The sequence below is a fragment of the Lontra canadensis genome, unplaced genomic scaffold, assembly GCF_010015895.1.
Source record: "Lontra canadensis isolate GAN:19392208 unplaced genomic scaffold, GSC_riverotter_1.0 scaffold13, whole genome shotgun sequence".
Classification (NCBI taxonomy): domain Eukaryota; kingdom Metazoa; phylum Chordata; class Mammalia; order Carnivora; family Mustelidae; genus Lontra; species Lontra canadensis.
In genome coordinates this window covers 15,790,998-15,806,940 of record NW_022631007.1, presented here as the reverse complement: position 1 = coordinate 15,806,940, position 15,943 = coordinate 15,790,998, and the positions used below count along the sequence as shown (strand labels likewise).

The window sequence follows — 15,943 nt, the reverse complement described above, 5'->3', positions numbered from 1 at the left end:
CCCAGCGGGCTCTGCAAGAAGAGTGCTCCCTCTGGTAGGTATACCTGCCCTCCCGCCCATGGCACCGCCCCAAGGGGGCCTAGGGACAGCATGTGTGTCTTTCTGGACAGAGACATACTTGGCTTTTTGGACAAGAACACCCACGAGATTAATGGAAACACTACAGGTTATGCACTATTAGGATCACGCCTCAGCATCCATCCAACCATCTCACCCAGGCATAAGGACCCCCATACTCCAAGTCAGGCTGCAACTGTCAGCAGGAGGGTGGAAGAAGAAAAGAACAGAAAACAGAGTTGCCAAAATCAATTAGAAAGCTAACACAAATATCAGAAAACATAAAGCAAAAGCCAGGTAATCTTGAAATCTTGACAAAATTACATTTTTACATGACTTCCAGGATCTCATGTGTATTAATGGAAGGGATCACATTAGAACGACAGCCATCATAAAATCCAGTAATGTTAAATAAAACTTGCATGGCAAATGTTGCTATAATTCATGAAACCTGAAGCAGTCTGAGCAATCTTACTTCCTCTTCCAGAAGATACATTCTATTTATATTAAGCAAAAGGTAAACACATGCATCACCATCAATTTTTAAATAAGAAAACTTAAAATCTTATGATATCCAAAATCTAGTTTACTGAGAAGAATGCCCATGCAAACACTAGGAAAGCAGAATTTCCCCCTGATTTTTAAGGGTTTATCATCACTGCCAGTTGAATGAAGAAGACCTGTATTTTGAGATTGTCAAGAAATAAAAGATATGATCTTTGAACTTTGCAAACTAAAGATTTCAGAATATTAGCATACATTAAAGCAGAACACACTAGCCCTGCAAAGGGAGTGGCCCACCAACCAATGGAGGCCAGAGCTTCTGGGCCCCCAAGGGCTTGGGGATGGATGCTGTCACCTCCTCACTGCTCTGGGCTTGTCCTAAACCTGTCAGAGTTACGAGATCTGACTCTTACCTACAGGATCCAAGTTCTCAAGGTCTGTGGTTTTTTAAAAAGTATTATGTCTTTAGACCAAGTATATTATGGGAAAGAACAGTGTAGGAAACCAACTGGCTTAACACAAGAATCCTGTCCACTACTGATTTTCCACTTTCTCTCTCTTATTTAATGTCCAGATTATGGGCCTCTTCCATAAAATTTTATACCTTAAAACAAATATGCTTGAAATCTTGGCAGAGAGTGGTGACTAGCAAAGAAATTTAACTCATGTCTGGTTAAAGTCACTGAAAATGAAATGAATGCTGTAAACAATGATTTTAATAGTTTTAAACTCTTTGGGGTCAGGAATCTTTCTGAGAATCTTAAGAAAGGGACAAATTCTTTTCCTAGGAAAATCCAAGTACACACAAATCATGAAAACAATTCCAGGAAGATCAGATCTGAAAATGGGGACTGTGACAGATTTGGACTCTGTGTCCAATTTCTCTGCTGTTCTCTCCTAAGCCTGCCTTAGTCAGGCTTTGTTCTCACCACCTCCATCAAAAGTTTCCTCGTTGAGTCCACCGATGTCCTCTCTGACGCTAAGGCCAGTAGTCGGCCCTTAGTCCTATGCTTCCTTGACCTCTCCCCTGCTCCTGGAAACAGTGTCTTCTCTTGGTTTCAAGGACTCAGGCTTCTCCTGGGCCTGCTCAATGGCTGTCATTTCTGTGTCTCTGCCACAGATTCTGCAAACTCAGGTTTGCTTTTATAATGTTTTGGTTACATAAATGTTACTTCCTCCAACTTGACTCTTGTCCGAGACAAGATCTTTGAAGAACTTATAACCGTATGGCTAAGGGGAAAGTTTCAGCAAGCAAGGAAGCACTTTCACCATCTTCACATCTGAACCATTGTTTTCCAGCAAAATCACTGTGGATCTGCTTTGGGCACTGCTAAGTCCATGACGTTGACGGCCCGTCAGCACAACAGTGAGTTACCCTGACAGTTACTGTTGTGAACAGCCAGATGAAATCCATATTCATGGTGCATATAAATTGTCATGGTGATAGAAACCAAGCATACTGCTCCAGACAGTTCTTAAATGAAACAGAGTGGCTGCATCGAGACCCACTTCCTACCCGCAGTGACAGCAATCGTAATCCTCTGGTAAAGAAAACTGACATGCTCAGACTAAGGCACTGACCTAAAGTGCTACGCAAAACACCATTTCTCTACTTCACTTCGCAAGGCATGCAATGTTTTCAAGTCTCATTAGGATTACTGGAATGTTGAATGTCTTTGTTTTTCGCAACCATCAAGTTGTCAGTGACGAAGAGATTTCACCAAAGCTAACCAAAGGTAACACTCCTGAGGGCGAGTGGACCTGGGGCTCATGGGTCCAACCCATGCCAATTTCCCACCAGGCAGCCTATGGCAGCTTTCAAGGAACTACGCAAGAACAGCACTGAGGAACAGTCACTTTATCTGAGATGCAAATTTGACCGGGAGCATGTAAGCAAATGGGCCCCTTCAACCCACCAGCATTGCCAAGACAACTTAATCAAGGCGTGGCAGTGCTGTGTTACCGACGAATATACAGACACTGTGATACCCACTCTTGGAGAGAGACACAACAGAGGGACCTCTGTGTTCTCTCCGCAACACAAGGAAACACCCCACCGTGGATTCGATTTCTCGGTTGGATTATGGGGTAATGAACAGGAAATCTGAACACAGGGATACAGAAGCAAAGACCGCCAACTGTACACTACAGCATGCAAACCCGATCATTCTGGTTACTGACCCTCAGACTTCCACGACTACCCACTGACATGCGCTCATCTTCATCAGAAGCCTAGTGAAAGAAAGGATGAAAACAACCATGAAGCACAGCATGTAGAAACCCATGTCCAGCTTTCAGAGAGATATGGCTGATCTGACACCACAGCAGTGGGGCAGATCCGACGCCTCTGGAAATCTCAGGGGACTTGAGCCTACCTACATCATCCCCAAATGGGCTTTGTGTGTGCACCTCTGTTTACAGAGGGCTGTTTCTGGATGATATTGCTTTAACTCAATTTCACTGGTGTATTTTACTTTGCCGGTAATCTACAAACACAGCCTCAATGCATATCATTCTGCAAATTATTCGTGGGTATTGGATGGCAAAAGAGCATTAAGACTGTCATGAATATATATTAATACTCAGAAATTTCCCATTCTCCCCTCAGAAAGTTAGGTCAAAATGCTAAAAGTTGAGTCCACAAATTTTAGGTAACAGAATCAGTAGAAGTTAGTTTCTTTTGTAAGCATCACTAAGATATATCTAATCACATATTTCAGCCACTACAACTATAAATTAGACTTCAAAGTGAACACAGTACTAACCGATGTGTTTCTCCTGGATCTACGTGAATAGCGCTCAGTGTCTTCCTATCAAAGCAACGGAAGAAACAGTATTAAAGGTCAGATACAGACACAACAGAAGGCTTAGTCTGGTTGTGATATAAGACAGTATTTCTGATATAATGTCTAATCAGTATTTTCTTTGATGCCATTAAAAGGCTTCAATTGAACCACTGAGGAAGGATGTTCTCTTTGGGCATATGTAAGCACACAAGTAATTGGCATATTTCATTTCCGCTCTAAAAGTGTGTAGGGGAGAAGATGGCCCTTCATTGGTTCCTAACCTCTGCAGGTCCAACTCAACCTACTTTTCCGCCTGCACTTGGAACCTTATTCTCTTTCCTTTGGGAATCAGAAGATAAATCACTACCATAAAAGCTCCAATAAGGACATCATCCCATCTACTATATTTTGTGCATTCTGAGACACACATGGTTTTTCACATTTGGGTATTTCTGAAGTGGGGGTATATCTTACAATCAAAGTTGTTCACATTATAATCAGCAGTGTGGTGGTTTTTTTTTTTTTTCCCTTCTTTCTCAGTGATATAGAACACAATGAGGCATCTTTTAACTGGGTCTTAAGATCTGACGAAAATACATCCGCCATAGAAGCTTAAAATGATGGTTTACACACACTAAAGGCTGAAAATAATCATTTGTTTTAACAGAGAAAGTACACACTGCTTATATTTCAGGAACTGTTCTCTTTCCCATTCTACACAGGGGTCTAAGATATTAGGAGGTGATTTTACATTTCCTTGGATTGTTTATGTGTAAGGGACATCAAACATGACATTTCCACACTGGCCAGGTTCTCCTTTGCTAAAAGCACATAACGACATCCATGAGGCCACTGGGTAAGTGTCAAGGACAGGAGGAGGTGGGAGGAACTCATGTGGATGAATTAATGAGAGAAGGAGTGGGTCCACGTTCTCTTGGGGCCAGTGGACAGCAAGGGGAAGGCTCCCCCTCCTTGAGCCTCGTGCCTCGGGCCCCATCTTCTCCTGAGTGTGCCTAACGGAGAGCCCTTTGCCCAAGGAGACAGGGCGGCAGTGGCCCTGGAGAACATAGACACTAGCCTGGAGACTCCAGGAGTGAGCAGCTACTGCCCAGACCAGACAAAAACGCCGGCCAGGCCCATTTCTAACCCAGCTTCATCCGGATGTAAACAATCCAGCCAGATGGAGAAGTCCCTGGAAGAAAATCTCTCAGTATTAAATTATGGCACAGCAGGAATCTATCAATATAATTGCGGTGTGTAAGAATCAAATTATAAACCATGTCAGTTTCTTAAAATTGTAGCCAAGGCCTACCATCCACTGCTCGATGTCGCCCCATTTTGTATCCAGCCCATAATATTTCTAAAGACAGAAGGGAAAGAAAATTAGGCAAGACGTGAAACGGTAACCACGTAAGAAACTGTTCTGACATGCATTTCCAAACCACTGCCCAAGCCACACAGGGAAGGGAGCATGCCGTCGCACAGCTGGGAACACCACACTCGGTGCAGGGTGGGGAGCTCTGGTGGAGAGACTGCCACCTCCCACCCCTCCCAGGCAAGCCCAGGGACACAGCAAAGAGCAGGAGCTGAACAGGGCAGTGCAGCCCCGGTGTGAGGCTGTTGAAGGCTGCAGAGCAAAGGTACTTGAGCTGCTGGAGCAGCGGGAAAGCCCAAGGGACAGGGAGAGAGAGGGCGCTGACCCCTCGGTCTCTGGTGCTCTTGCTCCAGCTATCTGGTATCTACGCTAAATGTAGGCCCCCGAGAATTTACGTTCTTTGGATGTCTTCATAGCATGTCACCGATGGAAAGATGGCTGAGTGGCTAAGAAGAGGGCTTGGAACAGAAAAAACATTTTTATGGTAGCAGGTTACATTGGGCATTTTCTTTAGCTATAGTGCCTCCATGGTTTTACCTCGCTTGTGTCAGCCCCAGTGGTCCAAGTTAAAATTAGAAAAGCAGATTCAGAATGGCTACTGCCCTTGCTAAATATAGTAATTCCCGACAGGCAGGAGCCCAAGTCTAGTCTCAAGTGATGGGGTCTTGCTTTTCTCTTCACTTTCTCCCCAGTTCCAATAGAAAAAGCAAGGAATAAGCAACCCAACCTTCATGTCATCACATAGACATGGTTTTCCTCTTTATAAATTTAGAACTTTATAATAAAAAAAAAATTAGGTGCTAGAAGTCCAAGACAAATTTTGAAATTGTTTTCTAATTGCCAAAACTTGCTGCTATGTTTGGCTCAGTTTCAATTATTTTGAAGGGTGGCCAGATTTTAAATATAATGGCTCTCCAACGATCTCACCCCTTTCTCTTAAAGAGAGCGCTAAGCAGAAAAATTGAAGGGGAAAAAAACTGGAGGAAGCATTCAACCTTTTCAAAAATCTCAACCAATACAGAAATGTAATATATCAAAAGTACATGAGCCGAGTCTTTTTCTGTAAGTCACTTTCCTTACTTTGAGGCTTTAGCTTCAAGTTAAGTGAAATGCAACAGCTTAAAGCCATTTTACATTCAATCAATGTCGGGCCTGCTCACTTTTGCAGCCAAATTCTAGGTTTCTCACTTGTAAAATGTGACGCCATCAACCCTCTTCAGCTCATGGCTTAATTACAAAGATAGAAAGAACAGGGTTTGTTGTTGTTGTTGTTGTTGTTGTTGTTGTTTTTAAGGGGGGGGCCTATACAAAGGCATAAAAGTTATTTCAATTCCAACAGAAGTCTGTATGATCCGTTTTTCTATTTTCATATTTCCCTTTTTTTGCCAATTCTATACTTATATCAAATACCGCACACCATCTCTTGCTCTTTTTGTGATAAAAATAAGAAGGAGCATTCAAAATCTTCCATCTAGTTCACGGTGACCTTACCCATCACTGCTATGCCTGCAGCTCTCCCTCCCTGAAATGATGGGGTCCGTCATTTCAGCGAAGGAGAGCAACCCCCACCCGAAGCAGAAAGTGCAACTAACTCCAAGTTCTGATGTTAGTGAGCAGGCTCCAAAGCCAACAGCCGAAAGGAAAGCGTACAATGTTTCAAACGTAAACCACTATGATTAGCCAGTGAGTCATGCAGAGGAAGTAAGAGCCAGACCTACAATACAAAAGGTGCTTGACTTTCAGAAATAGCTGAAGTTCAGTAGAAGAGAAGCCATCCCACAGAACCGCCAAGTGGGCCAAGAGAGATGTTTACTGCCTCCTCTTCCTTTTCTCAAATCTTAATGATAAGGAAAGCCCTCCCTTCCCTTGGCACATCTATATTATAGAAATGTGTATCTGCTTTTCTACTGTGGACTTCCTGAGCTCCCTTCTAGAATTACTTTGTACACAAGTGAACATTCTGACAAAAGGTCTAACATTGTATCCCTGGTGAGTTACTAAACAGAAAAATAATAGTGATCTGGAACTAGAAAGGAATGAACCAAAGTGTAAATTACTAGGCAGGGTCTCTTTTCTAGGTTTTGGGCAGTCTGTTACAGGGCGGGTCCCCTAGCTTTGCCAGCTTTTGCCTCTTGTTAAATTCTTCCCGAGACTCTCTAAGTATGTTTGGATCTAGCTTCAACATGCATTCCAGTACCAGACCCTGAAAAAACTAATAAAGCACAAACAGGTTCTGGCGCCCACTTATCTGATTTCTCTACACTCTCTGGACAGTAGTTATGCGGACTGGGGGTGGGGGACAGGAACCAAAGGCAATCTGGTATTGTAGCCAGTAAAGGAATCCACCGCTGGAATTTTAAGTTTAAAAGGACCTGGAGATTAACCTTTTAATGATCATCTTATTTTCATTTTTCTTAGCTGCTCTTAAGAAAAAAAAAATACAGTTCTTCTTTATCTACAAACTAAATAGATTTATAAAAAGCACTATGATAGATGTCAGAAGTAACAAACGAGATTCAGGTTTGGTAAAAACTCATGGTAGACACACACTATAAATTCTCAGGGAACTAACCATCGCTCCATCATTGTTGCTGAGTCAGGAGCCACTGATCCGGTTGTTTCCGACCCTACTTTGTGTGCCCGGCCTGCTAGTGTATTTCTTGCTAAATCTCAGCTGCTTCTAAATGCCCAGGAAATAGACACGCACTTTACCACCCTGAATGTTTAGGGATGGAAGGCAAACGTTATGGGAGTTGGCTATTGTTACCATTTTCTTTTTTTCTACCTGATTTTTAAATCAGTATATGCCAATCTCTCAATCTGTGGTAATCTGCATTGAGATTTTAAGATTTTTCTAATAAAATCATATGGAAGGGTAATCTTTTTCTTTAAATATCTGACTTTGAAGGTTTCCCCAGTTCTGAAGTGTGATTTTATTTTATCTTAGAATTCGTTTTTTTGTTTGTTTGTTTGTTTCTTCCTCAAAGAAACAATTTTCTAATTCTTTGAGAAAAGCGGAGATGAGGAAAATATTCTGTGGACAGAGGTACGTCTGATGGTTACTTTTTCTGGGGGTGGAAATAGGGACGACTTCAGCATTCTTGAATAAACCAATTCGTAAATAAAGCAGTAAAAACTTCTACATATTTTCAATGAAAGGCATTATTTCTGAAAGGTGACCAGGCCCTTGGCAGGAAAAAAAAACACAAAAAACAAAAAACAAACCCAGCATGCAAATTAGGAAACAAAGAACAAAGAGCCTACCTTTTGAACCTGATAGATCTACAGAGAAGGGCAAAAGAAATAAGAAAAGAAATATGAAATCCAATTACAGAAGTAGTTACATCAGAGAGAAAGGTTCTCTAAGTCCCTGGAAATGTGAATAAAAGCAATACTGGGGGGGAAAAAAACCCCAACACTGAATAATGGTAGAACACAAAAAATGTCTAAAATCTCATTGAAAGTATTATTAATTTCCTGACTCATTTTACATCTATTTTAGATACAATGGTGAGACCCAGGCCCACACACGTGGGTCTCTGCAAGAATCCTGGTGTGATTCTAGTACACTGAGTCCATGTAACCATTACCAGCAGTGGGGAAAAGCACTTCATCTTCAGTTCAAAACTTCTCTGCACAATGATAAAAGTTCAACTAGAAAGTACAGTGTAAAGTCCACCGGTCAAGTTCCCAAGAAAGATGCTTTCCTGATTCACACAGGTATGAACAACGCCAGGAAAATGACAGGTAAAGAAGCAGCAATTACTAGAACAGAACTGAGACAAGTTTTTTAAAAAGCGTATTATCACACACTGACATATTCATTTGCTTCAGATTTTTCTCCTAATCTTGCAGTATCACCAGGTAAGACTGAGGTATCAGGCTCATTCATTCATTCATAGAACAAAACATTTGCTGAGTCAGGCTTTACTCAAATCACGGCCAACGCTTGGCATTTCTAGTCTTACATGGGTGTGCACACGTGAACGTATTCAACATTACGACCACAGGACACAGAGTACTGACCACGAAAACGCTTATCAAGTCAGCAGCAGTTAAAGAAACAGCCCATTCATCGGATTGGCTGGCTGTTCATCACCATGTTGTTTCTACTAGCTGAGGTCCTCATGCGAAGTAAAAAGTTCACTCAGAGTTCCCAAAGAATAGCTACATATTATTCTTCCCCAACAAATCCACTCAGAAGGAGCTCATAACCCTTTCACGCAGCCCTACAGCACAGCGAACACAGGCCACAGTCGGGTCTCTCCATCTACGTGAAGAACCAGGATGGAGAGAGCTAGGGCCCGCCATGGGAGGGCTGGGCGGGCCTGGGAGGTTGGGGTAAATCCACGGCCAGCTCACAGGCCCCATGTCCTCAGGGTCTGTGGGGCTTGAGGACAGATCTGCACTCCAACATGCTGTCTACTTGCCTTGTCTCCGTCATGGGGTATCCCAGGCACTAGTGTCGCTCCAACCATAACCCACTTCCGAAACCCCCAACTTTTGTCACCAGCTTCCCCCTTCCTGGCCTCCAGCGACAGTCCACCTCCTCCTCCAGGGAGTCAAGGCTCTGTCCACCTTCAGCAGATCTGAGCTCCCTCTCCAGGAAAGCCTCGTCCCTGCTCAGAAACACCTGTGTGAAGGTGGATGGCTCACCCCCAGATGAAAACAGTGATCACAATTCTCACTTTTTACACCAAAGTATCAACCCTACTAGTTAAACACTGGCCTTGTGAAGCATATTCATTTCCACTTAATCAACAACTTAAAATGGCAGTGCCCTGGGGCTATCAGATTGTATAACCTCAAATCGAGTTAGCTAGTTCTAATAATAGGCCCAGAGATGTGATATGCAGAGGGCGGGCTGAGACAAGCGTCGCCTGTACACCTTCCTGAATTCTTAGGCCCTGTCAGCTTGCCTCGCTCCCCCCTCTAGTGGTACACACAAACGCTCACGTGTGCACATGCATGTCCACAGGTACAGCCCCCCGCCCCCCGGCTCATCTCACATCAAGAAAGAGCTACAAGAACAGCCACGGCTTCTGTGTTCTCTCTAACACTCCCGCTAACAAAGCTGCCTGTTCTGTGTTTATTACACTGTGCTTCCAAGTCCGCACCAACGAGAAAACTGGTTTCCCGGGGTATGCAGCTGCTTATAAACTGATCAGGGGTTACATGCATCTTCCCTTTTCCCCTCCGCTGTGGGTGCCAGCCAGCTCCCACACTACCTGAATCCCACGGACTCTGCCCTAGGGTTTTCTTGTTAAGTATCTATTTGATTTTAGCTATTAGGAGGACCACAGCCTGACAGCTGCTGGGCCTACATGTGAATCTTGGCTCGGCTGTCTTCTTAGCTGTGGGGATAACTGCTTTTTTTTACCTGTAAGTGAAACTTGGGCAGAGTCCCTTGCGGACTGTAAGTGACAGCACCCAAGTGTGCTGCTGCCCCGGGCCAGAGGCTCTAGGATGTCCCTGCCATTCCCCTCTGCCCCACCTCTCTTTGATTAGCAATAAAATATACATCTATTTTAGCTTAAACCTTTCAGATCCGCCCCCTTTTTTTGAACCAACAGACAAACTTTAAATATCAATGCTCTCATATTTCCAAGACCCTAAATTTCTGCTAGCAACAGCGTCACTTGGGTGGGTCAGTGCTGGGCTGAGCTAACCAGATCAGTATAAACTGCAGGACAGACTGGGGCGGGGTTGGGGGGACTCCCTCCATGCTTCACCCCTCCCCTGACCTGGCGGTCATTGTGTTCTGCCCTATCCCACGTGCCACTCCCTCACTCAGCATCCCACAGGCTGTGTGGACCAGGGCTGGCTTCTCTGCTCCCTCCCTGACACATACAGGGTGTCACTGTGCACACTAAGAATTCATGTCATGGGGGCTGGTCATCAGGCATGTGACTGACCCCAAATGAGAGTCTGAGTTCCGCAGAGAAGGAACTGTGGAGATGCCTTCACTAACCCACTGCCAGTCCGTGGGGTCATACGGGGAGCAGGGTGAGATCACACAGGGAGAAAGGTGAGCGCAGGGGAAATTGCCTGTGAGATCATACATGGAGCAGGGTGAGATCACACGGGAGGAGGGTGAGCACAGGTGAATGGTCTGTGGGATCCCATAGGGAGGAGGGTGAAATCACACAGGGAGGAGGGTGAGACCAGAGAGGGAGGAGGGTGAGCATGGGTGAATGTTCTGTGGGATCACGCAGGGAGGAGGGTGAGGTCACACAGGGAGGAGGGTGAGCACGGGTGAATGTTCTGTGGGATCACGCAGGGAGGAGGGTGAAATCACACAGGGAGGAGGGTGAGGTCAGAGAGGGAGGAGGGTGAGCACGGGTGAATGCTCTGTGGGATCACACATGGAGGAAGGTGAGGTCACACAGGGAGGAGGGTGAGATCACACAGGGAGGAGGGTGAGGTCATACTGGGAAGAGAAACCAAGAAGCTGGTGCTCACCTGGAGGTACTTTCTCACTTGCAAATTCAAGCTTTCCTGCTGGCCCCTCAGAACTCAGTCCCACACATCATGGAAACCCACGCCTGCATCCACAAGCGCCTCTGCCGTGTAGCAGATTGATGAGACCCCAATGACTACCTGCTTTCGTGTGAGACGTTCCTTAGAATTCGACTCAAGATACAACATCTGATTTCTAGGAACCGCTTCCATGTTTGACAACAAATGTGAAACATGCTATTAAAATGGAGAGTGTCACAGTTCTAACATGTGTCAACCGAGGCCAACTGTGGTGTTTCTGACCAGATGCCTGGTTTTAATCAGCTTTTCTCTGCAAAGCTGAGCTCCTCAACTGGCACCAAATGCCGGGGATGGCCGTGCTGCCCAGGAGCGGGGCTCTGCCAGCGCACAGGCCCAGGTTCCGATGCCCTGTGGCAGGGACTGGGGCCTCCCCTGCCCCGTGTGCCCGGTGGGGGCTTCCTGGCCTTGTGAGGCCACTGTGAGGAGCCACAGGAGCCTCGGGAGCAGGGGGGCTTTGCTTCTAAAGGAGGCCACTCAAATAGTCATTTTCGTGGCTCAATTCTTCACTTTTTTCTAGATCAAGCAAGATTTTTCTACATCAAGCACTTTTGCTAAAGCACTTTGTGAAGCTCAGCCACACGTTATCGTGCCTGTATTTAAATGAACTCCACCCATCACTAAGGCCACAGTTAAGCTAAACATAGCATCTGGAAAACAGATGTGTATGTACACACTGCATAACTCATTCTCGTCTTGGTTTTGTGGAAATTTCACATCGTACTCTCGGTGTGTGTCAGTTTCCCTTACACCCAAGGCTGATGATAAAGTTAAGATTACTGACACCATCCTGAGCACCCAAGGCAGGGCCCCAAGATGTCACCGTCCCCTCTTTCTCTCTCCTTGGGGTCAGCCCTGCGGGCTCCAGCAGCGGGCTCAGACGCAGCGACAGGCCACCAGACACACCAGCGCTGCTGGGATTCGGTCCACCGTGGAAAAGCTGGCAGAGTGGGAACATGTGTCAGGAAGATCCCCCTATAAGGCTTTCACAACCTTAACAGAACAGGGACCAGGGAGGGGCCTGTTGGAGAACCAGGGAGTAGATTAAAAGCGAATGAGCCCCAAGAGGGCAGCAGCCGTTGGCCCTGGACCAGTGGTACAGCCTGGAGGCAAAGCTGGAGACCCAGCCTCCAGACACCTGCCCGCCCCCCACCACCATGTTCCCTTCTAAAGCGGGGCGGGGGGCTGCAGGGTCCTGCAGACAGTGGGTGTGCAGGTGTCTGCTGGATGAACGGAAATATTCTAACGGGAACCAGATACCAGGCGGTTTGAAAAAAAAATCTGAAAAAAGGAAAAATATCTATTTTTAAAAACCAGTTCAGGCTAAAAGAACTTTTCCATTGGGTGGTCTCTGATCACTATTAATACCAGCGTCTGAGTTGGCAGAAGCCGTCTGCTGTCAGGGTGGCTCCTACAGCACAGGGACAGGGTCTCAGACAGGTGTGGGACAAAGTCTATGGGCAACTGGACCTAGACTTTCTCTTGACCTCCTGTTCAGATCCTTCTCTCCAGAGATGTCCTGAAAATGCATCTCTGAAGGATCTCTGACCGTCGGTCCTGGTGAGACGCATCCCCTGGAGCTGATGACGGGTATCCGTCTGGCCCCCAGCCCCAGTGGGCTGAACCTCACCCTTCACTGAGATGACGGGAGGGGGTGCATCCCGGTAGACATCGGTGCGACGGGTGAGTCCAAATCACCCACGCAAAAATTCCAGAGTGCCTATTTCTGGTTTTAAAACGACGACCCTGATTCTCAGGGGAAAGCACTGGGAAAGTGCCAAACCTGTGCTTTGCATAAATTAAGAGAAAAAGTACAAGAAATCCAAGTAGAAGTTAATTCTACAGGCAGAACAGCTTTAAAACTAGAACTTAGTTACAACTGTATTTATATTTCTAATGAGGGGGGAGGATGTGATAAATTACCTTCAAATATTTTAGGCTTTTCCCGCATTGTAGACACAGGACGAGAAACACCTAAGGCATTGTAGAAGAGCCGCTGCTTGCCCTTCGGCTCAGGTCGCTTCCCAGGCCCCGCTGGAGGGTGGTGGGGCCCTTCTCTCAGGAACCACGTCCCTGCGTGTCCTCATCACTGGGGGCCCCTCAGCCTCCAGCCACCAGGTCTGTAGTTTAACTCTCCTAAGTAACATTCTGGCCCAGAGCTTCTAGCAATCTGTAATCCATTCTTCAAACCCCATGGAGGAGATTTCTTCCCCAAATTCAAATCTGGCTCTGCCTGAACCCGTTCACCCCGGGGCATGCTACCTCCACATGCAGGGCATGGCAACAAGGCAACAAGGAGCACCTCAGGCAGGTGCGGCCCCCCATCGCCCCACCCCAGGGAATGTGAGGGTGAGCGGTGGAATCCACAAGGATTTGAAGAGAAACTGGAAACGCAGGTTTTTATTGGAAATCTTATGTGCTTTATAAACACTGGCTCAGCTTTAAAATTCTGGCTGTGCAAAATCAGCCCTGGGAAAAGCAGCTGGCTGCCTCTCTCCGGCTTGGCAAATTCAAATGTTCTGACCAAGAGAAGCCCTGCAGTGGGGCCTGGTGTGGATGCTCCCACAGGGTGCAGCCCACAGAGAACACGGGTCTGCTTCCTTCACCACGTGGACTTCAAGGTCACAGAAAAGTTCACTGCTCTAACCACAAGGTCAAGAGTCCTCGAGCTGTCCACACGACCTAGGCTGTAGCTCAAGATTACGAAAATAAGTAGCAGACTACATTAACAGGTGTGTAAGCCCATTCCTGTCCACCTTCCCTTGGTGCGCGGGGGGTGGGACGGCAGTTTCTTCCCAGCTATCCCACCCATGGTGTATATTCTGTTTTCTGTACCACATGTGGGCTTCAGGCATCACGAAACTTACTAAAACAGGTAAAAGCCTCAAGGGGAAATATTTTTAAACAAAATAGTTTGGTTAGTTTAAAAAAATAATATTCTGTTCTTTCACATTTTAACTCAGAGTCTTGAGATTCTGGCTGGACGGTTTGACCTTGAGTTTCAGAACCAGCAGCTCTTGGCTCCTTTTGGCCAGAAGGCTGGGCTGGATGTAGGCAGGCAAGCGGCTGCGCGGGAGGCTGTCTCAGGACCCAGCAGGTCGAGGTCTGGGACAGGCACGCCTGGCATCCGTGCTATGCGCACTCCCTGGCCTGACCTTGAACAAAAGTCACAGGCACGGCGCATTCCAATCATGAGCACTGTCAAGCGGACAGGTGCATCAACAGCAACAGGTGTCTCTGCACCTGCACGCTCTACCCAAAATGAAAACACCTGTGAAAGGAACCTGCACAGAACCTCGAGCCTTACCTCTTTCTGCTGCCGCTCCAGCTCCTTCATTCGGATCTCCCGAGCCTCGGCACGGGCCGCACGCTTCGCTGCCAGCCTTGCCTCCGCCTGAAACACATGGGGGATTTTATTAGCAGACGGATCAGTGGCTCCTTTCGTGTGAACGATGAGGCCGTTAGTAAGAGACTTTGTTCGGAGTTTAATAAATACACCGTAACACATCACAGGCTCATACGAGTTAAAGGTCAGCAGAAATGACAGTAGCAGTAGTTACTGCAATAAGGATCACTACCATTTACGGAGCCCTTACTAAATGCCAAGTTGGCATGGTTGCTGTTGTTGTTTATAAAAGACTTTATTTACTTATTTGAGAGAGAGAGAGAATGAGCAGGAGAAAGGGCAGAGGGAGAAGGAGAAACCAATTCCCAACTGTTCAGGGAGCCCGACATGTGGCAATCCCATGACCCTGAGAGCATGACCCTAGCTGAAGGCAGACGCTCAACCGACTGAGCCTCCCCAGGCTCCCCTAAGTGGGCACAGCTCTAAGGACTTTATAAATATTGTGCCACATACCCCTTACAACAACCCTCTTAGGTAGATATTATTACCATCCCCCAGTTTATAGAGGAGGGAACTATGGCACAGAGAGGGCACGTCACTTGACAAGGTCACACAGCCTCCAAGTGGCAGGGCTGGGCAGCGTGCCTTCCTCTGGAGCTACGACAGACTACTGCGTAGAGCAAAGCATCAGAGCTGGGCAGGACCATCCCTTTTACAAAGCAGGAAGTGAACGCATAGAGAGGCTGTTGGACCTGTCCCAGGGCACAGGGCTGGGACTCTGATGCTACATTCCAGAACTCCTGTCTAGTCTCCTCTCAGGACACCCTGCTGCCCTCTGCTCCCCCTCCAACATCCACGTGCCAGGAAGCTCATCTTTCCTCAAGACAAGACCAGAGCAGGATGGTCAGTGGGTCCTAGCTGTTGGAAGCATTACATGAAAACAAAACAAAACAAACTGTTTCCATGTAACTATTTATCAGCTTGGATAGCTATTTAGCCAAACTGTACTGAAGACCATTAAAACACTAGACCAGGGCTGACTTGTGCCCTTGAACCTGCCACTCAAACACTGCTTCCCACTCCACAGATCTTTCCATTCACTGTTTCAGCCGGTATAGCAAACGGCTCCGTGAGGACGTGGTGCACATGCACCAGGATTTGGGTTTTCTGGTGTCAAGCAAATTCCACCTTCTTTCCACTTAGTTTCTTTGGGGGAATGAATACACTTGTAATTCTTCCACTGACAATTCTGTTGATAGTTTTAGGTGTTAAAGCAGGGCCGGGAGAGGCAGCCAGAGTTCCTCTGGTGTGGCCAGTGGGCCAGCAAACAGGAGGTGG

General features: G+C 46.4%; 1 protein-coding gene across 26 annotated transcripts in view; it reads right to left on the bottom strand.

Moving 5' to 3' along the window:
- The window catches only part of LRRFIP1 (LRR binding FLII interacting protein 1), a 139,379-nt gene that overhangs the window by 49,365 nt on the left and 74,071 nt on the right, over positions 1-15,943 (bottom strand). For 13 of the 26 annotated variants that reach the window (XM_032857604.1, XM_032857606.1, XM_032857608.1 and 10 more), the window contains exons 2-7: positions 14,567-14,653; positions 7,987-8,004; positions 4,660-4,707; positions 3,327-3,371; positions 2,743-2,793; positions 215-253 (exon numbers count right to left, since the gene is read on the bottom strand). In XM_032857604.1, the coding sequence (XP_032713495.1) occupies positions 215-253; positions 2,743-2,793; positions 3,327-3,371; positions 4,660-4,707; positions 7,987-8,004; positions 14,567-14,653 (288 nt within the window). The remainder of the gene's footprint in view (positions 1-214; positions 254-2,742; positions 2,794-3,326; positions 3,372-4,659; positions 4,708-7,986; positions 8,005-14,566; positions 14,654-15,943) is intronic. The other 13 variants (XM_032857599.1, XM_032857598.1, XM_032857600.1 and 10 more) reach the window with 3 other exon arrangements.